General features: G+C 42.8%; 1 protein-coding gene across 1 annotated transcript in view; it reads right to left on the reverse strand.

The window, feature by feature from the left end:
- Positions 1–22,182, reverse strand: part of LOC144934970 (disintegrin and metalloproteinase domain-containing protein 9-like) — a 40,928-nt gene extending 18,746 nt beyond the window's left edge. Inside the window, exons 1-19 of the mRNA XM_078861232.1 lie at positions 21,837–22,182; positions 19,072–19,196; positions 17,021–17,097; positions 16,305–16,374; positions 14,552–14,628; positions 13,438–13,615; positions 13,009–13,077; positions 12,289–12,363; positions 10,364–10,542; positions 9,358–9,439; positions 8,264–8,394; positions 7,468–7,648; positions 5,888–5,977; positions 5,384–5,579; positions 4,460–4,565; positions 3,158–3,329; positions 1,981–2,064; positions 544–649; positions 62–182 (exon numbers count right to left, since the gene is read on the reverse strand). Of these exons, the coding sequence (XP_078717358.1) occupies positions 62–182; positions 544–649; positions 1,981–2,064; positions 3,158–3,329; positions 4,460–4,565; positions 5,384–5,579; positions 5,888–5,977; positions 7,468–7,648; positions 8,264–8,394; positions 9,358–9,439; positions 10,364–10,542; positions 12,289–12,363; positions 13,009–13,077; positions 13,438–13,615; positions 14,552–14,628; positions 16,305–16,374; positions 17,021–17,097; positions 19,072–19,196; positions 21,837–22,008 (2,291 nt within the window). The 5' untranslated portion in view covers positions 22,009–22,182. The remainder of the gene's footprint in view (positions 1–61; positions 183–543; positions 650–1,980; positions 2,065–3,157; positions 3,330–4,459; positions 4,566–5,383; positions 5,580–5,887; positions 5,978–7,467; positions 7,649–8,263; positions 8,395–9,357; positions 9,440–10,363; positions 10,543–12,288; positions 12,364–13,008; positions 13,078–13,437; positions 13,616–14,551; positions 14,629–16,304; positions 16,375–17,020; positions 17,098–19,071; positions 19,197–21,836) is intronic.
- Between the last annotated feature and the right edge of the window lie 1,839 nt (positions 22,183–24,021).

Below are 24,021 nucleotides of genomic sequence, written 5' to 3' on the forward strand. Positions count from 1 at the left end.
TAGGTGCACATGTTGTTGTTTTACACGCCCACGCATCACCCCGCCATCCCAGCAGCAGTACCCGTATCCCTTCCGGCGGCTTGGTCGGCCTCCGCCATGCCGCGACCAGTAGAAATAAGCACCCCCAGTGATGAGTGGAATGAACAGAAGCAGAAGCAGCAGCCACAGCAGCCTGGAGCTTGCTGCGTGTCGGGCAACAACAACAACAACACGACGATGACAATGACAGCCACGCAAATGAGGCCTCTACTCGACAAGAGAATGAAGCAGCCCGCCACGGATACATTGAGCAATGCGTTCAGCTTCCCGGCATTTATAGTCATTTGCTTTTGATATTAGAATGATATTCTGCAGAGAGTGTTGCATTCATTCAGTCGGGTAGAGGAGGCAATCTAACACACACGTGATAAGTAGAATTTATTAAAATAACATGTCATACCGTTTTAGTTGTGTCATATTAACATTATATAGTAACCAGAAATTGGGAATAGATTAGTTCTGCAAGGCGTTATGTTCATAAATGTGAAAATATGTTTAGCTTACGTTTGTATGAATTTCCGCTTTCAATAGAGCCACCATACCCAGAATAGTAGCAGTCAGGAGGGGCATAACCATTGTTGCAATAGCAGTTCAAGTTGTTGTCGCAAACCTGAAATTAACAATTAATTATATACAATTCGCTCAACAAATTTACAAGCGTGAGGGAATACTGTGCCCATATCAAACCATATTCGTTTGACCAAAACGAAAGGTAACCAGATTAAGATAAACATGCCAGTTGTGGTGAACCTCAAAAACAATGGCTCTCTGCAAAATAGGTAAACATTTCAACTTAGCGTTGACATAGGTAAAAATTAAAATTAATAAAAGTAAAATAAAATCACGACGTTTCGGAGGCAACACAAGCTTCCGTCTGCAGGTGAAACACGATTGCTGTATCAAGCAAGAGGACTTTACCGAAAAAAACTTTGACTTTACCGAAAAAAACCTAAGAATATGAATCCTTGCAGTCACGAAAGCTTCAAATCTAGAATTAGCGTTGACATTTCTAGACGTTACACTTCATACAAGCCCCATTTGCCTCTACTCACAGGATGTTGCCTCCAACTCCAAACCTCTAATGCCATGACACCAAAGCAGAGCTATGATGCTGGGATGGTTAATCCAGGCTCAAGTAATACATTGGAAATAGGCGATACAATTTTTTTGCTTACACCAAACATAGTAGCAAGCTTTTACTGGTAGGAACCTCCTGGTTACACCAACCCACAGGGGATTATTGTGTCCGTCGTGCAGGGAGGGGCTGGGTGGGGAGGGTGGGGAGGGTGGGGAGGGGCTGGGTGGGGAAGGTGGGGAGGGGCTGGGTGGGGGGTGGGAGGGGTGGGGCTGGATGGGGAGGGGCTGGTCACCCCGTGGTGCCCTTATAAAACTCAACGTTTAACCTACTCACGCCGACTTGTGCCCACCCTCACAGTCGGGCATATTTGCGGAATACACCACGCCGCCATTGACCCTGGCCATTGACCGAGCAACCCAACGTCCCTACCAGCTCCCTCCACAGGAATGTGTTTGGAATCACTTTACAAACTCTGTTTCATATTTAAGCAAGGGGATACGATCTTGTAAAAAAAAAAGTTAAATAAAAAAAATCACATCGAGGTCTTGTTGTTAAGTAAAACACTTAGCATATTATTTTATTACTCTTACGACTGTATTTTGACTGGCAAAGGCTCTTAAAAGTCCCCTCCGCTCCTGCCAGTCACTCACAATAGTCCCCATGTCTCTGGCGTAGAAGCGGTGTCAAGCTTATTGTTATTTTACCAGGAAATGACAAAACCATTAAAACCAGGGATCTTTTGACATGATTTATTACACAGAGTCTTTCAAGCTGCCTCCGCATCACCATAAATAACCACGTAGAGACAGTAAGCATGCTTTGCAAGAGAAGGTGCTTGTCAATTGCGCACAAGAAGCTCTTACCCCATGTCCACTGCACTTCTGAGTCGTATTGCAGAGGGTGCCCAAAACCACTGTGGCGTTCTGGCACTGGTTGTCCATGCACACCTGGAGATGAACATACCGCTATGATCAGCCCTGCATGTAACAGACACCACCATTCTCACAGCATTGTAACATCTACAGCGGCTAAAATTCATTCCTAAGCTTATAATCTATTATTATTACTACGGGTGAAACTGGCCTTTGGGGAAGAAAAAAAAAATACGCCGTTATTCTTCCTTGACGTGGCATTTCTAGCAACAACGAACCAAATTTGGAATTGCCTTATCGAGTTTGGAAAGCCATTTTGATGGCGTCTGAGGTCACCAGATGGCAGTGAAGAGTGATGGTAAATTGCACTCTACCAGTGAGAATTAGGCAGCTCCTTATTACCCATTTTTCCTCCACCAATCAATGATAGCCTTGGCACAAGTATGGTGCTGGGAGAAAGTATCTACACTGGCAGCTGACAAAGATTTGCTGATCTTACATCCTGACCAGAGTTAGGATGAGGATTTCAGGATAAAGACTTGCATTTATAGAGGGATTAAATATTACAGGACATCGTAAAAGAGTTTTTAACCTCAAGGTTTTTTTTTACCTGATTAAATAAAGGTGAAATAAATAAATTCCCAATGATAACCGGAGCCGGCAAATAAAGAATTTAGCTCATTTGAATGTTCTTTTGATTGTGAGTGTTAACAATTACCCTGCCAATTATTGTATGCCATGTGATGAGTGTTACCCATTATAAGCCCACATATGATGCACCTATAACCCTGGGTAAAAACTACGCAGTTCTCTGTATGTATCATACATCATATATGGGCCCTCACAGATTTGCACCCCTAAGGTGCCAAGCAGAGCACAGCCACACTGATTGCCCCCACCTAAGGCTGGGCCTGTTACCAACAGCAGCTAAATGGTAACGGATGGAGACAATGATTACTCCGATGCATAACTGAAGAACGTTATACGGTGGTCCAGAGATATCGCCCTACAAGGAACAAATTGCATCCAGTCGCATAGAGAGAAATCGCAACACTATCACTGCGTTGCTATCACGATCAACTCTGGGTAATTATCGTCGTCCAATTGCCACAGTGAATTTCCACCTTCACCGCAAAATCACCGTTGACCTTCCTCTCCCTGTACTCACACTGTTGCTGTCACACTTGGTGCCGGGCTGCACCAGACCAGGGTCAGGAATGTCGCTGCCGTAATTGAAGCTGACGGCATTGCAGCCTTGGTAGCTGGCAAAGTTTGGGACGTCGACGATGAGTGGCTTCATGGGTGTGTTTTCACACACCAGCTTCCCACACTTGATATTCCTGCAAGGGGGGGCGGGGGGGGGGGGATAGGAATAAAATCTAAGCGGTGTGCAGTGCCACACACCGCAGATGGGCCTCCTTGTAGAGGCTCTTCCAAATTATTTCACGGACACTATTTTTAGGTATCATTTAAAATAAATATATATATACAAACGATGAGTTGCTGGAATATATATATCGATTTAAAGCTTTCGTGACTGCAGGGATTCATCTTCTTGGTTCTTTCGGTAAAGTCACGGAGACGCTGTCTCCCCGACAGACCTGGTCTTCACCTGAGGACGGCTGCTTGCGTTGTGGCCGAAACGTCGTGAGAATTATTTTATTATGTTTTATTTTTATTATTTTATTATTTCCATTCTACGTGACTTTACCGAAAGAACCAAGAAGAGGAATATATATTGTTTTCTTTTAATGGACTTAATTCATATTTTGGATCAGTAGGACATATCTTTGGCAAAACTAACCAGAATAAAATTTCTTCAAATATACTGCCATTCACATCAATCACTTCTTTCCCCTGGTTTGTATTTAGAACGTTTTTCACACCGTACGTAGCCAACTCTGCCAATTGGTTCGCTATTGATTACACATCAACCATAAAAATGTTATCGAATGTCATTGTCCCTACTTCTCGTTTAGTCCCATATCTGAACTGGATGTACTACAGAAGCTCGTATCAACTAAGACATCATCATCATCCATGGGAGAAGACGAGTTACCTGCATTTGCACTTGTGGCTGTAGCAGATCTCATCCAGAAATCCCCTTTGCACACATTTTCAAGCGGTCACTTACCAAAGGTACATTTCCACTAGAATGTAAATCTGCTCTTATTCATCCAGTATATGAAAATGACACTAAATTATACCCTAACAATTATAGACCAATCTTCATTCTTTCACCAGTTACTAGAATATTCGAAAAAATACTTTAAATCACAAATAAATTGCTACCTAAAAAAAATCACAATCTCCTGCATCGTGTGTGGACCCATACATAATTAACACGTAAAACACTGCTTTAAAATAAATGGTCAAATATCCCAATACAGGACCCACCCTAAATCAGGTTTGACACTCAATTTAGTATTTTTTTTGTTCTGCATACAGAGATCACACTTGCAATACTTACGCTGTGGTGCAGGGTTTATATCCATTTGATAGTTGGCCACAGTTGCCAAATTCATTTCCTTTAGTGTTCACAATTAAATAGCAATTATCCGATCCCGAAGCGGCATCTGCAAAAAACGATCAATGGGATTGACAATTTTTAGTACAACAATACACATTTCGATTTAAAGCTTTCGTGACTGCAGGGATTCATCTTCTTGGTTCTTTCGGTAAAGTCACGTGAAGTCACGTAGAAGGGAAGTAATAAAATAATAAAAAATAAAACATAATAAAACTATTCGTGAGAATTGTTTTATTCGTGAAAACAATTCGTGAGAATTGTTTTATTATGTTTTATTTTTATTATTTTATTACTTCCCTTCTACGTGACTTTACCGAAAGAACCAAGAAGATGAATGCCTGCAGTCACGAAAGCTTTAAATCGAAAAAAAAAAAGTCACGTGACTTTACCAAAAGAACCAAGAAGAACAATACACATGTGGCATAAAGCCACACAATGTCGATCATTCCTACATATTCACATCTGAAAACCAAGCTTCACCCAACTGGAAAATAGCACTACACAACCCAGTAAATGACTAAAGCCAAATAACGTGAAGAGGAGAGATAACAAGGATTATTAACACAAACTGTTTAAACTATTTTTATTTTACCAGGTAAAGCCCACTGAGCTATGTAGCTCTTTTTCAGAAGTGGCTTGGCCACAAATGATAACTCAAATAAAGTGGCTTATCACGTGGGAATTTCTAGCAGCTAAACAATTCTACATGTGGAGGAGAAAAACTGGAGGACCCGGTGAAAAATCCACGCGACCACGGGGAGAACATGCAAACTCCAAATATACAGGCGTCACAGGGTCGAGATCGAGCCCACGGCCTCCTGTATAGCAGGTGAGGTAGTTAACATCTTGCCACTGAATACGTACTGCCTCCCCAGATGCTCTGGCACTGGTAGTCCAAGGTGAGACAGACACCGTTGTAGCAGTAGGCTGAACCGTTTTGACACGGGTACCCATTCTGTATGAAGGTGTCCGTGTAACAGAACTGCGAGGAGCCATTGCAGTACTCGGGCAGGTCACAGGCTCCCACTGATGGGCGGCAACTCTCGCCTTGGCCCATAATCTGCATGAAACAACAAAGTAAATAATGTATACGCATAGTTTATTGCAACATATTCCAGCGTGTGCTTGTACTTTGCCGTGAACATTAGGAATCCGCTTTGCTCTGCATTGTGGTAAAATTGCAGACAACCTGTACACAATAGGAAGTATTAGGGCTGCGGATTATTGAGCTTTAGCGGATCCTACAGCTGCCGTGGATAATCAGTCGCAGGTACAAGGGCCGCGGATAAGAGGAGTTCTGTTGTATGCTGTACATGCTGTGCATTTGCCCCGACATAAGTGATATGCACACTCAGAATTTCCCCTTACCTTGCAATTCTTGCAGCACAAGCCATAGGCACACTCAGCGTTGCCCTTAAGCTTACAAGTGCTTGCTTCACAGCAGGGATTGTTACATTCCTAAAAAAATATACAAAAATAAATGATGATGCATATCCGAGTGAAAATGTCATAACTTAATGTGTCGAGAATACCATTTACACACATCTTCATGGATTTGAGGAGATTCTCAATGATTAAAAAAGTATTACAAAATGTAGTTATAAAGTAGGTTAAGACAGAAACTTGTTGACACCATGTGCAAATGCGTCAGTCGTGTTTCTGGGGAGGGACAGCCCCCTGAGACGCCGATCAAAACCATCACATTACCATACATAGCAGTCGTTACCAAAAAGATTTCCAAAATATTAAACAAACACAAGATCCAGGTCCAATTCAGTACAGTACACACAATCCGTGATCTAATCCCATCTGTGAAGTATGTCATTCCCAACATGCAATACCATGGAGCCTACAAACTAAGTTGCATCTGTGGTGATTGTTACATTGGGGAAACGAAACGACATGTCTCCGACCGTATCCGCGAGCACAAGTCAGATCTGAAACACGGCAGAACCAATTCCTCCGCCGTGGCTGACCATTGTTATAACGCTGTGGGCTCTCATATTATATTGTGTTTTCCGATACCAAGGTACTCTGCAAACCTTCAGGCTACTATCAAAGGTTTGTTCATAAAGCCATCCAGATATATAAACGTAGACATAACTTCAACCGAGAAGATGGATACAAATTGAGCAATCATTTGAAGGATGTTATTAACCAGGTAAAACCTTAGCTGCTTTATATTTTGCCTTCATATCCGCATCTCCGGTTTCTTCAGCTTCCTCTTCCCAGCCCCACTCACCAACAATGTCAGTAGGACCTTTGCTGATGTTGGACACCACCCCCCACCCCCTCTATCTCTCCTTCCTGGCTCCTCCCCCTTCTCTATCTCTCCTTCCTGGCTCCTCCCCCTTCTCTATCTCTCCTTCCTGGCTCCTCCCCCTTCTCTATCTCTCCTTCCTGGCTCCTCCCCCTTCTCTATCTCTCCTTCCTGGCTCCTCCCCCTTCTCTATCTCTCCTTCCTGGCTCCTCCCCCTTCTCTATCTCTCCTTCCTGGCTCCTCCCCCTTCTCTATCTCTCCTTCCTGGCTCCTCCCCCCCTTCTTTTTCTTATATAGCCCCTTGTCACAAAAGCAGCTCTTGCCCACTGCAGCAGTTGTTTCTTGCTGTGGTTGTCCCACCTGATGACGGACACATGTGTTGCGCCCGAAACGTCGTGATAAAATTGATTTTATATTTTTACCGAAAGAACCAAAGAGTATGGATCCCTGCAGCCATAAAAGCTTCAAATCTAGATTATATAGGTCCGATTTATCAATCCTGGGCAAGGCAGCAAAAACAACAACAAAAAGCACTTCCAGACCACACCAAGATAACACCACTCAACAGTCACTCAATAAAATGGCACATTATTTCTAGATTTGAAGCTTTCGTGACTGCAAAGATTCAAAACCTAAGAATATGGCGCATTATTATTGAGCCATCGATACCCATGCACGCACGGCCCACCTTCTGGGATCCGCAGTCACATTCCTCGCCTTTGTCTACAATGCTGTCTCCGCAAACGGGCTGCCGGAATTCCTCATTGGGGGTCGGCACGTTGAGAAGGCAGGAACCACCGCGCTGCACCAAAATTAGGTTCTCAAAGTCGCTCGTGCTGCACTCACTGAATGCTGTTGGTGGCGGGTCCCTACACACACACACACATACACACATGATGGGCAAGCACACAGCCAACTTGGCCTACAGCCATACATTTCATAAAATGTAAATATCTGGGAAGGGCAGGGCAACACAAAAAAACGCACAATGGGGTAAATAAAATGTGCACAGGAGGGACATCCATGTTCGTGGAGGTTAGCAGCCAAGCTCTTTTTGGTCTACAAAATATTAGCGAAGGTCCGAGAGTGTTGGCCACTGGAGTGGTCTTCCAATGTCTATGTCCGGATCGTGTCAGTGATCACTGTGTGAATAAATGTGTACAATCAGTGGTGGAAATAGAAACCTTCGCGACGATGTCTCTGCGTAATCTATCTCGTGTTTTAAGTCTGTTACATTTATCTACATTACGCTGTAAATAAATATTTCATGTTCTTTCAAGTTACAAGTCTGTTGCTGACCTCTGTCATTACAAAATAGGCAGATTCAGCCAAAATCATTATTCATTCTGTTAACATTGACTGGATTGTGTGGTATCCCCCCCCACCCCCGTCCTATCCTTGAGTGTTTATGTGCGTCCCCTTTGCACAAGGTCACACTCCGGGGCTGGTGGCACTGCGCGTAAGAACAAAATCGCATCGCTTACACCAAACCAGCGTTCATGATGCAGGGGTTGGTGGTGCATTGACAGAACGATCGGTCGTGGCTCATCCCCAAGTTGTGACCCATTTCATGAGCCACCACAGCTGCCACGGATGGGATTTTCCGTGTCGGCATCTAAAAAGAAAACAGGTAAACAACATTCTTGGAAAAAAAAAAAACTGTTTCGCACATCCAAAAACGAAGGAAATGAGCAAAAGAGTTCATTTTCTAATATTTAAACAATCACATGAGTTGATTTTATCGTCCAGAAGATAACCTGAAATCCAACTTAAAAAAAAGTCTGCTAAATAATTTTGTTAAAGTTTAAAAGAAAGATCGAAATCAAAATTGTGTTGCGTTATTATTCCCTGCTCCCCCACTTTACCTGTACTAAGATGGCAATAAAAAGTTGTATGCAGGCACCATCTCCATGACAACATCAAGTGAATGCAACAATGTCCAGCTAACCACAAAAATCACGAATGTCAGTCACATTTTTTTTTGGTTAATAAATTTTGTTCCAGGGTGGTTAGGACACACTAAACCTGCAATCCAGAGGTCACGGAGTTCGAGTGCATCTCCCAGTGCGGCACTTTAAACAAATGGGCAAATTTCGATTTAAAGCTTTCGTGACTGCAGGGATTCATCTTCTTGGTTCTTTCGGTAAAGTCACGTAGAATGGAAATAATAAAATAATAAGAATAAACATAATAAAATAATTCTCACGACGTTTCGGCCAATACCAGTTACATCATAGGTGGAGAATTTACAATCTCTACACAAAAAGCCACAGTTGGGAATCGAACCGAGGGAATTCTTTCTGCAAGGCATACGTGTTACCATTGCACCACCCTGCCTGATCAGAAGAGTGGTGGTACTATGCGTGGCATAAGATGCTCAAGCTGGAGCAACTCCAAACGTAGTGCAGGGAGATATGGAGGTGAAGTGTGGAACAGAGAAGGAAAAAGATGCTGTAGGTAGAACAATGTGAGCAGTCGGAAGGAACTTTCCTTGAATTGCACACAAGAGCAAGACCATCCGGTGGAAATGAAGACACACCAGCGAGCGAGGCGTGTGCTCCGCAGAAGTGATATTTACCGAGGCGATGCCGGCGGAAGAACTTCTGGAGCAGATTGTTCCCACAAATGCCATCCCCACAATTCCTCCAAACGATTCCCACCTGAAAGGAAAAATAAATGGGTAACTGTACTGTACAGACAGCACCAATTCTCAAATATCCACAGACTCGAGATGAAGGGAGACCTCGATATTAGCGGTATAGCCCTTCACCAGCACAGCAATGTGACGAGCTGTCGAAATTCAGGGCCACGATTTGATTCAAGAATGTAACAGTCCTTCGCCTCTCTTGTATTTACTCGCTTTTCTCCATGTTGTTTGTAATCTATTGTTTCATGCCATCAGCCTAAATGTAACGTTACTAAGTCATTTACATAAAAGTTAGATGAATAAATGTACACAGATTCTAAGATAAATAATTTTATTAACGTATTGCCTAAAAAGAACCAAAATAATCAATGAATTTACGTATCAATACACCACTACTCAATAGCATATTAATAAATGCTGCTGACTTGTACTTTTATGGGCTCACGTAGCACAGGCACGACAGATGAACCATATGGTACACCGTAGTCATGTTTTTAAATGCAAGCAATGGTTTAAAAGGGAAAGAAGTCGGTCTTTAAAATACAAATCTACAGTGCTCATGTCATCAGTGGCTGCAGCTTAATAACATAACCTCGGGAAAACATTCGTGCCAAGTGTAACACGGGTGTTCTTACCTCGTGGATTTCCACGTGAGATGATGTGCACCAAATGGTACAAATCACACATCACTGCACTCGTTTTACCAGAGCAACAACAAGCCATGCAAACAACACAGCAGTGCTGGCTGCAGCACCGGCCACACCCTCACCTTCCCAAATCCTCAAAAATTAACACCACATTAATCTTCCCTGAACCATTGAACTAATAACCACTCCATACCAAGCCACTCAAAAAAGGTCTCCACAGTAAACACCACCCGGATATACCGACACACCTGGGGCATTCCACATCACGTGCCACTGTGCGTGCCACTCACGTCAAAAGATGTCCACAGTCGTGCCGCCCCAGGGTGTTGTAGTTTGTCTGCCGCCACTTGGCAAACTTCCCAACAACCGAACCAGCAGTATCACCGTCCTGAACCACCAATGCCTGCTCTTCCGTCGTCATTAAATGAAGTCCCACCAGCACCACACGGATGTTTATGGTTTTGTAGTCCTGTCGGTGAAATTCCAAAATGTTAAATGTTGTCCTTTTCTATCACTATCATCATCATAATCCACTTTTCTAATGTCCTTTTATCTGTGCTGTCTGTTATCTGTGCACCTTCCTCGAAATTCTGAATGTGACAGGGACTATAACAAGGTTGCCTTCCCTTAGTATAGCCACCCTCACTCTATTCTAGAAAAAAAGTCGCAAACAATGCTCTTGCTGGATACAAAAAAGCAGCTACAACTTCTTGGTTCTTTCGGTAAAGTCACGTAGAATGGAAATAATAAAATACTAAAAATAAAACATAATAAAATGATTCTCACGACGTTTCGGCCACAACGCAAGCAGCCGTCCTCAGGTGGAGAATAGGTCTGACTCTGTCTTCTCGACAAACCTGTTCTCCATCTGAGGACGGCTGCTTGCGTTGTGGCCGAAACGTCGTGAGAATAATTTTATTATGTTTTATTTTTATTATTTTATTATTTCCATTCTACGTGACTTTACCTAAAGAACCAAGAAGATGAATCCATGCAGTCACGAAAGCTTTAAATCGAAATTGAAGCAGCTACAAAGCAACTATGATGCATGCAATTGAGACGTGGCCTTTAAGAAACATACTAGGTATAAATTAACGTGATCATGATGCAGGATATAAAGAGATTTTACTTAATATACTCATACATTTTCTCAGATTAATGGTGTACTCTTAAAAGCCATACGTTCTTCTAAAGCAGTCCTTCAAGCTTTTTTCATTCAATTACTTCCAAGCCTCCTCGGTCTTTGCGGCAGACCGAACTAAACAAAATCACTGTCGGCCCAGGTGGGTGGGAATGTGTTGTAGCCGAGAGAGAAATCACGATCCCAAGAACAAAGAAATCAGGTGGCACTGCCAAAATCCGTGACAAGAATTCTCCCAATTGTGCAAGTGTAGTTGTGTCTGTGTGTCCCCGTGTGTCTGTGTGGGCCCAGGTGGGTGGGAATGCGTTGTCGATCACCTCAGTTAACCCATAACACCTGGGTCTGTTCCGTGACCTGGTAAAGAGCTTTTTGACACTTCACGTGGTCTTATAAACACCAAGCCTGGCACAAGCACCGTGGTGAAGTTGCCGTCACTTCGTGGCGAACGCCAATTGTTAATGTTGTCTCCGTGCGTCTCTGTGTCTTTGTCTCTCGTGTCTCTGTGTCTGTGTACTCCTCTCTGTTTTAAGTGTCTCTGTGTCTTTGTTCCAGTGTCTGCGAGTGAATGTGTGTTTGTGGCATCTCTCTCTTTGTTTGTCTCCGTATCCCCGTGTTGTGTCCGTGTCTCAGTGCCTGTGAGCGAGTGCATTCATAACTGTGTCTGCGTGTCATTATGCACGTATATCTCCATGTCTGCGTGCATCTGCCGATGTCTGTGTGTGTATCTCCATGTCTGTGCGTGTGTGTCTCCATGTCTGGGGGTGGGGGCTGACGGGCTGTCTCCCATGCTGTGCCGGACCAATGAAGAGGGGAGGATGGGAGGTGGCGCCTTGTGGTTCATTTCTCTCCTATAAATATGAAATTGCCGCGTCTGACCTGGGACTTTGCCGGTTGCGAAGCACCGTTCTAAAGTGTATCCAGAGTGTGTTCTTGGCTGTTTCACAAATATTTCTTATGAAGGCCTGTACATCTCTAACAACATGCAACCAGTGTAAACAAATAAGCGGAGCAATAACATTGAATCCCTGCGCCCAGCAGAAGCTGCTGCATTGCAGTCCTGAATAGAATACTCACCAAGTCTACCAAGTTCACAATGGCGGCCACGTCTGTAACCATACTGCTCCTGTTGCTGTTATATCTGTTTTTATACTGCACAAACACATATTTCCTTGTCAGCATAACGATGCTTAACAAAATTAAAGCATTTCAGACATTTTATCAAGACAGTACGGTATGTGCAGTGTGTAGTATTGTAATAGATTTTTGTACATTTCTTAAATCAACCAAACTTGCATTGTGCATACGGTGCAACTACAATAGTTGCTAGATATGCGGCTTGCCATCAAAACTGATGTTCTTGCACAGGGCTAACGCCAACTACACTTAAAAGGAAAAGTAACGCTGCCTTGAGAAGGAAAATATAATAAGCCCCGTTTCGCGGAATGGCCCTTATTCATAGCAGATCATTTATGTGTTATGAAGGGTCCAAAAAATGGCCTATTACATACTTTACCTTTTCTGGCAGTATTATTATTTATGAATGTATTGAGTCTGTTGTTATCCGTGCTTGTGCACCACTGCCAAAGCAATATCCCCAAACATTTTGTAAAGCACCCGTGTCACGAAAAAATTACGTAACGTAATCATATCTGCACGAAATATTTCTACGGCCTCAGCTTTGCCACGAATATGACTCGATGCAAAACTTTGGAGATTATGCCGAACAACACACGATAAAATAAAACGTATGGTGCGTGTGTGTGCGCTCGCGTGTGCCCTATGTGGATGACTCACCAGAGTGGCACCCACCACCAGGACGAACTCCACCCACCTGGTCGTGTCAGTGAGGATGGCACGTTTCTTCTGTAAAATGGCAAAGTGGAGAACTGAGCAATGGCACCGCTCTTTCGTGAACGAAGCAAGCAGCACTTTATTCATTCAGGATTTAAATAATATTTTAAAGTACAATTGTTGCACTTTTTGTATATATCGTAAATCTATACATAATTCGCACAATAAAACTAAATCTACTCTACCACGCAATGAGTTTGACAGATCAAAAGCTTACGACAAACAATAAGACCAGTGTAAAGTGTTTGTGAGAAATGACACCAACGACTTTGCAAATACTGCACAGTAAACAAGCCGACTGTGTATGGTATAACAGCTGTACGCGATGTCAGCGTTGCCGTGAAATAAATGTGAAAAATGCGGGGCATTTACCCGAAGCACAATTGGAAGAGAGGGCAAGTCTTCAAAATGGGTGACATTTTCATGGACGACCCCGCAGCCCAAACCGCCGGTATTCAAGTCCTCCAGCTTATACACGAGGTGCTCTCCCCGCGTTGACCCTTCCAGCGGCTCAATGGCGTAGCTCACCCCATGCCACAGAAACCGACCCCTACATCGACAACACCAGCGACAACACCACCAGGTTAAACCACGAAAACGGCGAGGAGCATCAGCGATAGCAGGAAAAGACAACTGCAAAACAACAAAAGTTATGTCAGTGAACGATGAATTATTGTAATGCTTTTGGGTTAACAACACTGCACAGTACGTACAGTTAATTTACTGTAAGGGCTTTGTATTTTTCCCACATTCGTTCGTCTAAAGACAATAAAATACTGGATGAGTACATCGGCTGTAAGTATGATGTTTTCATGCGGTTCATGAACACTGTTCAAATCAGTGGTTCTTCACCTTTACTGCAGCCGTGCACCCCTGTGGTTCTCAATCTTAACAAAAAAAAGTATGTTCATAAATACATAGGTTTGATGAAACAAAGTAGTTGTACTTCCGTGCCCATACTTAATTTGTGTTTCAATGATTTACCTTCTAAAAAGATCTGGCTATGCCCCGCACTCCCGAAAAGGGCATCTTGCACCCCCCAGGAAAAATACAGTAAATTCAGCTGTGACGGTCCCATCTGATAACGGAGACTTGTGTTGCCTCCGAAACGTCGTGATTTATTATTTTATTTCTATTATTATTTCTATTATTTTATGATTTAGTTTTATTTTTACTTACATGACTTTACCGAAAAAACCTAAGACTATGAATCCTTGCAGTCATGAAAGCTTCAAATCTAGAATCCTTAATGAATATTGCACAACTAACCAACGTTGTATTCAACAGTTGGAAACTATGCAAATATAACATCACGAGGTGCCAGAAAACGTGAGGTAAATATGCAAATAATGAACGTTCATATCGTGACATTTCATATCATAAAATAAACTGTACACAGACGCTGAAACGTTCTGTGATGCTTTGTGCTGTTTGTCTTGGCAGCTGGAAAACATGACAGCCCTGAACAAGAGCCTCGAACACTTACCGAAGTCCATCACAAGTGCTCAGAGCAACGGTCGACTCGTTTTGACCGGCCACGGTCCCGTGGTAAAAGCAGTGCGTCTAAGGAACGGGAGAGATTATCATTACTGCTGAGAATTACCTGCAGTCATCATTTGTGCTGTGTACCTGTTGGCAAAGAGTATTTTCCATTTCGAGAACTATAATTCAAAATTAAAGGAATAATTTCCGCTCACCGTGTTGCTAAATCATGCAATGGCGGTCACAGTTGTCGCCAAGAAGATGGCATCCTTATTTAAGGGGAAGTGGGCCTGTGGCCTCAATGCTTCACACAAACTATCGAAGCAGAATTGTATATACATAAAAACAGCAATGTATTTTATGTTGTCGATTCAGTAGGTACAAGCAGTTGATAATCGACAACAAATTAAAATTATGCATATTTATGTTTGATAATTTAACGTTTAATATCCTTTTATTTAATAAGTCCTCGATTAATTATCAATATTATAATATACAGCATTAGTTTTTTTATATGTGCAACGAACGTAATATAGATAATTGAGGATAGATTAAGGAGTCTATTAAAGATGTCGATGTTTTAACACGTATTAATAAAACCATAGCAACAAATGTGTCGTAGCACATGATAGAGTCGGCTAAGCATATGGCTCTTCTTGAGCAGAGAAAGACTAATACATGAAACATCAGCCTTCTAAATATGGTTTCCTGTTATAATCACTTCTTTTTACCCAGGAAAGCGACCTATCGAGCCACTGTGGTGGTGTAGCCATTAATACTGCTACAGTGTTGTTTCACGCTGTAAAACAATAAAGTAAATTATTTCCTGTCATTTAACTACAACAGCTTCAGCGAGTCTGAAGACTCTTTCAAGAGGGTCCTGTCGTGGATTTTTGGCTGCTCCTATGAATGAGTGTTCAGTATGTGGCAGGAAACCAGAGTTGCAATACCTGGAAAACCCCACGCATGCCCAAGAGCAAACACTAAAAAACACTCTGCATGGTTACATTCAAGAGTTCACTAACAACACTTCACCAGAAGTTATATGGTTATACGCAGCGCTAATTGAACGATGTTATTTGTTTTATTGGTGCACTCTAAAATGACACCGCCACCACATTTCCTCAAGTTGCACATACATTTAAACAGTGTACAAATGCTGTATATATTAATGTACTATATCCAGAGACTCTTACGCAGTCCATACTTCGAGATATAATTCGTAAAACGTTGCTAAACCTGTTAAGCCAGATTGTGTCATTTCATACAATGAGTTCTACAACAAACCAAATAACCCCTGGAATCCCACCCAATGCTGTACATTATGCAAACAACCCCCCAACCCGATACAAACACTGGCTTCCAGCGTTATATGATTTAAGATACCTAAGTTCATCGCTACTAGTAAAAAAAGAAGCCCATGCCTAAATTTCGATTTAAAGCTTTCGTGACTGCAGGGATTCATCTTCTTGGTTCTTTCGGTAAAGTCACGTAGAAGGGAAATAATACAATAATAAAACCTGGTCTTCACCTGAGGACGGCTGCTTTTCGTTGTGGCCGAAACGTCGTGAGAATTATTTTATTATGTTTTATTTTTATTATTTTATTATTTCCCTTCTACGTGACTTTACCGAAAGAACCAAGAAGATGAAGCACATGCCTTTTAGCTACTGTAACGAAGAAAAAGGCATAGGCTACGAAACGTCTGTGCCGAATGAATCCATGACGTCCGAGAAAATTTGTTTTGCAATGCTTACTCTGTAGTTGAGGTCTTGCATACTTGCACTGCCATTGTGCGAAACTTTAAAATGAGGTGGTATCAGGTGTCTGGAACAAATATATAATATATTACACGCAGTAGCAACATCACAGTTCATCCAATATATAACAAAACATTAAATGTGTCCTAATATTAGAATTGTACTTCCCAAAAGGTATTGCAATTCATTGACAGTACATCACTGCAGTGTAATGTAACATTAATTAGACGTGAAAACTAAAATCATTCATTCATATTAATAGTTGTCGTATGCCCGTAACGTCACGTTTTGCTAAATTATTGTCGCTTCAGTGTTAATTTCTAGATTTGAAGTTTTCGTGACTGCAAGGATTCATGCTCTTAGGTTTTTTTCGGTAAAGTCACGTAGGTAAAAAGTAAAAAATAAAAATAAAATAATAATAATAAATGAAAGTAAACCAATTAAAAGACGACGTTTCGGAGGCAACACAAGCTTCCTTCATCAGGTGTACAGTTATTTTGCCGTGCCTTTTTACACCTGATGAAGGAAGCTTGTGTTGCCTCCGAAACGTCGTGATTTAATTAATTTACTTTCATTTATTATTATTATTATTTTTACCTACGTGACTTTACTGAAAAAACCTAAGAGTACGCTTCAGTGTTCTTTGGCTGACCAAGGCTGGTCCAGAGTGGACAAGTGCGAGGTCCGGAGTGCACAGCGATGCAATCGCTCACTTGTTTCTCTCGAGCAGGAGCAGGACAGCCTGTCCTGTCACCTCCAGGACAATCTCCACCCTCTCTGGATGCTCGAACTGTGGACGCAATGCAAAAGGAACGGGGACCACAGGCGGAATTGGTTGCACAACGTACGCCTCCTAAATTGGAACATAATAAATGGAGTTCAAACCACCCCCCAACAGGACACTGCTAATATTTGTCATGTTCGCTTAACTCTGCACGTGTGGAAATGTACGGTCCTTTTGCCAATTGACCGTTGAAGGACGGCTTCTCTCACGTCACGGGAGTCGTGAAGGTTGTTCGACCAGACCGTAACTTCACGTTCATGAAGTTACGGTATGGTATGGGGTTGGAGAAGATGGGGTGGAGGGGGGGAGCGGAAGACGTGGAAGCAAAGCGCCGCAGTTCAACAATGGATTTAGCTGCAACTTCCATCTGCTGCCCACTATGTGTGCGGCTTGTAAAGAAAAAAAGAAACCCAAGAGTATAATGGCCAAAGAAAGGATGAAATGGTGTGAAGGGGGGGGGTAATAGTTTACTGTTAGGACACAAGCATTAACAATGAACTTCTGTGATGTACTTATAAAACACCATTTAAAGCAGAGTTTAATATTCAATACAAGACTTAGGCCTATTGAAGTACTCGTTTGTAAATAAATGTTTGTAGCAAAACATTTCCCTTGCAATTGCCATGGGGTCTTATTTCTTATACAAAGGATGTACTTACAGCCTAAGCCGAATTGAAATTCTTGTCGCTAGCTTATACTGTTTTGACTCGGTTCTAAGTATACACCGAAATAAAACCCACTTCCTTGATACCTTTACATACTTCAAGGGTGCCAAGTCTGCAGATGCAGGAAGTAAAAGCAAAATGCAATCTATTAATTAACATACACAGAACATCAAGCTGGCTCTTGAGTCATATTTAAAGAAGAGGGTATGAGAGTACAGGAAGTGATCGTCATCATCAGCCATGATCTATCCACTGCTGAGCTAATGCTTCCCCAAGCAGCCACCGTTTCATACAATTTCACGATGCAACGCCATCTCCGCGATGGGTGTCCTTTTGGTTGCACTCCCGTCCTTTGGCTGCCACTCCGCTGTTAGCCTCGACGATCGGCCATCAAATAATCACTGCTAGCTCCTTGCCCTGTCCAAGCCCACTTAATTTTCTAAGCAAATAATTTGACGCCACTTTCTGTCTCTCGGTGTCATTCCACAGCATGACTCTCTCAATGCGGATTTGTGCACATGTCAAGATGTATAGATTTGTTTGGAATAGATTCAATAATTTTTGCTGGATTAGTTTAAAGTGAGAAAAAAAGACATTCAGTTTGTTTTTACAAACATCACCCATCTCAGGTTTTGGCATGTATCCCGCAGTGCACACCAGGTGGTGTAAAATGTAGGTTTCAGGTTAAGAACAAACACAAGGTCGTGTGTGAAAAGCCATGAATGCAAGACTGCTCTCTGTAGGGACACACACGCAACTCTTCAATTACATCACTCTACAGTATTAACACGAGCTAAGTCGCCGTTGCATAATGCCGCACTGTATATAATGTCATACCCCCATCTCTGATGGGGGCCCACCCACTGGATAAAGAACATTTTATGTCGGTAAAAAGAACTTATCTTGAGTGTAGACTTACAAGTCAATCATTAAACAAGGATGTTTTCAGTTGCTGTTCAGGCTGTAGCCACCATTACTGCCTCGAAGCGTGACTACCGAAATGAATTGGAGCTCTCGGTTAGTAGCTCTGCGTGGACTTTTTTTCGCTCTTAAGATTTGCAATTCTGCACACACGTCTTTGGGCGACGGCAGGTAATTACTGTGAAATGTGGTAAAGCAGCACCAAAAACTGGTCTGTTCGCAAACTTACTTCGTGGTCAAATGCTCAACATACGAATGTTGAATAGACATTTTCTTGGCCACACAAGTAAAAAAAAAAGTGGAAGAAGGTTTTTCTTGATTTCTCCAGCAAATGAACGGTGTAAAAATAACCCCCCCCCCCCCCGTTAAAACGTTACACCACAACATATCTCACCTTCAACCCTCTATGGGTGATGTCTCGTCTTTGTCTGCCTTCCAATGTGTATGGTACAGTAATATCGTACCAAGATAGCTTGCTCGTCTGGCTCTCTGAAGCCACAGAGAAGGAACCTTCATATCCTGTAAAAAGCAGATCATCAAACATGCAGGATAGTCTCATTCGCAAAACTCACCTCGGACACCAAAATGATAAAAGGCAATACAGGGCAAAAACAATGAAGCACATATAATTCCTAGGAAACAATTAACATGAAAGCAATTCTAATTGAAATACATTTCCTGTAATTAAAGTTGACACGGACAAATTACTTGGTGACCGAAGCATCAAATTGAATTTCGATTTAAAGCTTTCGTGACTGCAGGGATTCATCTTCTTGGTTCTTTCGGTAAAGTCACGTAGAAGGGAAGTAATAAAATAATAAAAATAAAACATAATAAAACAATTCTCACGACGTTTCGGCCACAACGCAAGCAGCCGTCCTCAGGCGAAGAATGAGAACATTATCAAGCTAGGAGCTTATATAGGTGTAGCGAGGAGGAGCGCCTTAGAGTCGCGGCATCTCTTCAGAAAGGTGAGAGACTCGATTAGCTGAGCCTTCTTATCCCGGAGCTTGTTGAAGGATCTCAAAGTTATGTGGAAACCCTCCCCGTAGATCATCAAACATGCAGGATATTCGATGGTCCGAATGGTTTAACCGCCTCTACGGGGAGGGTTTCCACATAACTTTGAGATCCTTCAACAAGCTCCGGGATAAGAAGGCTCAGCTAATCGAGTCTCTCACCTTTCTGAAGAGATGCCGCGACTCTAAGGCGCTCCTCCTCGCTACACCTATATAAGCTCCTAGCTTGATAATGTTCTCATTCTTCGCCTGAGGACGGCTGCTTGCGTTGTGGCCGAAACTTCGTGAGAATTGTTTTATTATGTTTTATTTTTATTATTTTATTACTTCCCTTCTACGTGACTTTACCGAAAGAACCAAGAAAACATCAAATTGAAGTTAGGGTGATGAGTGCACTTGTATGTAAATATACAAATACAATGTCAAATACGATACAGGAGTAATTACTCGTCGACATCACTTGCTTCCTTCGAAAAAAAGATGCAAATTGTACATATACAACATATTCACTCACCTACAATTTAAAAGCCACTCAAGCGAAAACATGTAGAAATTAATATGAATCCTGGCAGTGACGCCTACCCAATCTAAATGAACAAATTAATAGGTGAAGAGGCCATCACTAATGTTTAATTTCTGAACCTCACAAGCATTGCTGGATAAATGTATAGAAGACAATTAAAAAAAAAAGTTTTACTTGTGTGTCTTTTAGCGCTTGTTGTTTAATTTTGCCAAGAAATTAAATGTGTCACGGATACACGCGTGTGAGTTCGAGACCGTGACATATGTGTTGAAGGCGACAAGGTTGAATTCAAAAACCTAAAATGTGACCTTTTTTTAAGGAATGGAATTAACGCGGCTACTGATGGTCCGAATGGTTTCAAATCGGAATGTATACGTCATTGTGCCGACTTTAAAAACGTCAGTCTTCTACATAAAGTGTAGTAGTGCACACATATCAAGCACCATTGTACCTAACCTTTGTAGCCTATGAAAAAATCATTCCAACTCAGAAGGAATAAATGCAATCATTCAGACCGATTGATTTCGGGGTGCCTTAATTTAGCTGTGTGGTTTATCATGGCTGAAGATTATATACTGTAGAATGTATATACAGTATATTTACCCTATAAAGGAATGTTCATCTCCGGGATTATTTGGTATAGTTTTATCTCTAACGTGTTTCAACAGACGTTAGGTTTGAACAAATCATACATTTGGTGGTTTTTTTTATATTGTGGTATATTTACCAAAACTTTATATTTCGATTTAAAGCTTTCGTGACTGCAGGGATTCATCGTCTTGGTTCTTTCGGCAAAGTCACGTAGAAGAGAAATAATAAAATAATAAAAAGAAAACATAAAAAAAAATTCTCACGACGTTTCGGCCACAACGCTTCGACCTCACAACTCCACAGGAGACGTGAATACACACTTCTTTATAAGTGCTTAGCACGAGCATCAAAGGACAATTTGGAACAGCAGTTATGGGCTAAGCCTTCCATAAGAACGAGACCAATCAAAGCTTCGAGCGCCGTCTTGTTTTGGAGATGCAAATTCGAACAGTGGTTTTCAGATAATAATATTTTTTTAAATAGTGCCAAATTTCAGCTCTACATATTCGTCTCTGTGGACTACACGTGACGCAAATGTAAAGATTGGCATCGCCGCAATTGTGTCCTCGGGCTACTGCTCAGCGGGCTTCTCTACGAGGCCCTTCTCGAGGGTATATTGGCCTACTCTTCCACACCACCAAGGAGTATTTCCAAGGTGCGACAGTGCCCAAACGTCACCTCGCCTCAAGTGACCTGTCGATCGACTGCGCTGTCATCACTGTCGGGTGCAGACAGACACGAGGGGAGAGGAGAGGCTTTTGTTTTAGACAAACGTGGCCATTTGTTTCAACTTTTGACTGCCGGCTCGGACGATTCGAGGTGTGCGCCTAAAGTGGTTTCGCACACATTGTGGCCAGGCCAAGTCACGTCGCTCTCGTCTCTCCGTCGGTTCTGCGTGACGGCAACAACAAAAACCCAACCCGCAGAGCAACTCCGGGCACGGCGTTTCGCCCCGTGCCATGGTATAGAGCGAGAAGCCGGTGGGGCTGTGGTTGGCCATGACAACGACGATCAGCAAGTCCTCACCTGTGCGCGCGGAGGTGAGTGGCAGCGCAGACATCATCCAGCACAGGAGGAGGAGGAGGAGGAAGAGGCTGGCGTGCCAGGTGAGCCGGCAGGTGAGCCGGCAGGTGAGCAACCACACCTGGGCATCGGCACTCACCCTGCCGCTGCGGCTGCTGCTCGCACCTGAAGCCATGTTCCTGGGACACGAACGGCAACAATGCGCTTTATCCGTGGGGAAGTCTCTTCCGCAAGTCGGCAGCCGATTCTCACATTTGTTCTGCGTGACTTGGCGTGAATGGGCGGACTTTGCTCACCCACCCCTCCTTTATTTAAAAAAAAAGACGACGCGACGCACAGCGGCGCTTTGTTCGCGTCAGGTGAGCTGATGGTGAATGTTGGGAAATCGAACAATGACGGCCCCGGTATCTTGCCACGCGCGTAGGTACAGACGCCTCGCCCCTTGCCACGCCTGCTCACCTGGATGTAACCACGCCTACACTGCCCCCGAATGCCTGGGGGGCAAAGCTTAATTTCAATCGGAGTTGCCCGGGGCTGAACTTCGGAAAATATTTTGTCTGGGGGGGGGGGGGGGGGGGTCCAGGGGGCTTGGAAATTGTGAGATGGACCAGGGCAAGAGAAAAAAAAACATTGTCCGTGAGAAATTAACTTCAGAACTGGGTAATCCTCTGCTGGGATGGCTTCCCAAAGTCGTGTGTAGCTCGTGGTATGTTTGAGCATACTTCACTATCCTGGTCAATGCGTTCTAGATTTGAAGCTTTCGTGACTGGAAGGATTCATACTCTTAGTTCTTTCGGCAAAGTCACGTAGGTAAAAAATAAAATTAAAATTAATAAAATAAAACAATAAAAATCACGACGTTTCGGAGGCAACACAAGTCTCCGTCATCAGGTGGGACCGTCACAGCCAGATTTGCTGCTGTGACGGTCCCACCTGATGACGGAGACTTGTGTTGCCTCCGAAACGTCGTGATTTTTACTGGTCAATGCGATTTGTAGGGGGGAGGGGAGCAGCCCAGGGCCCGTTAAGATGTCACTGATGTTAGCCGTGGGTTGGAGTCGAACTCGGATGGGTGGGTTCGTAACGCAGTACGCGAACCAACCCTGCGCCACGGCTCCGAAATCTCCAGTTCTGTCAACTTGGTTCCCAAGTAAAGCCTTACCGAGTCTCGTTTTTAGCAGGGTCCTGTCAAGTTTACGGAATGGTAGGGGGGGGGGGGCGATGATTGCTATGTATAATTCCAATTACATAATTTGGCGCAATGTTCACGATGAATGATTCATGTCATGAGTGCAGCCCCTCCTGTTTGTTGCATGTCGAGGGCACATGTGACCCCTGACCCAGCCACGAGAGGCCGATGCATTCACCACAATGTGAAAAAGAAAACGAATCTATTGTTGCGTTGAATCGTGAGGTTTAATTAAATGGAAATGAGGGCGAACCGTTTTACCCTGCCTAATACCACTCCAGTACACAGTACATGCCACCTTTTAAACCCTTATCACAAATATGTAAACAGATAGTGTGTATCTGTTTACATTACTGTGTAAGCAGTCTGGGGAATTGTTCGGTGGGACATTGCCCAAAACGTCTATTATATTTAAAAAAAACATTATTGACAAATGTGGAGGGTTTTTGTGCGTGTTAATTTTACTTGTGCACCACAGCAAACGCAGCCGTAGCATCAGCAAATAGTGTAATTAAGTGAACATTCTCGTGGCTTCAACCGTTTGGTCAGATTCCAGCTGCATTCCTTAATCTCTGCGCATTTCAAAAGACCAAGCCCATTTGTTTTTGTGTAGATATCGGCGGAGATAATCAGATTCGTCAGCTTGCTTATGTAAGATACCATTATGTTACATTCTCACACACCGTTCTTTCGACTTTACGGTTTGAACGAACGAGAAATGAACACAAACTACAAATGATATAATAACAAACGTGATTGAAAGTACAGACGAGGCAGAACAATGACAGAATCGCAACAATTTGGTCTTGGTGGTTGAGTGTCGTGAATAATGCCAAAGTCTTCATTTGGTTGTTAAAATTTCTGTAGGTCTCTATTGAGTTACAAGAATTTAAGAATGCTCAGAATGTCCCCACACAGTAAGGAGGGTGAGGGCAAGTAATTCTAGCAGGGGAAAAACAACTGCAGCACCTTTGTCAGCAAAGGCTGCATGCTTATAAG

This window comes from Lampetra fluviatilis, chromosome 12 (assembly GCF_964198595.1).
Source record: "Lampetra fluviatilis chromosome 12, kcLamFluv1.1, whole genome shotgun sequence".
In the NCBI taxonomy this organism is placed as follows: Eukaryota; Metazoa; Chordata; class Hyperoartia; order Petromyzontiformes; family Petromyzontidae; genus Lampetra; species Lampetra fluviatilis.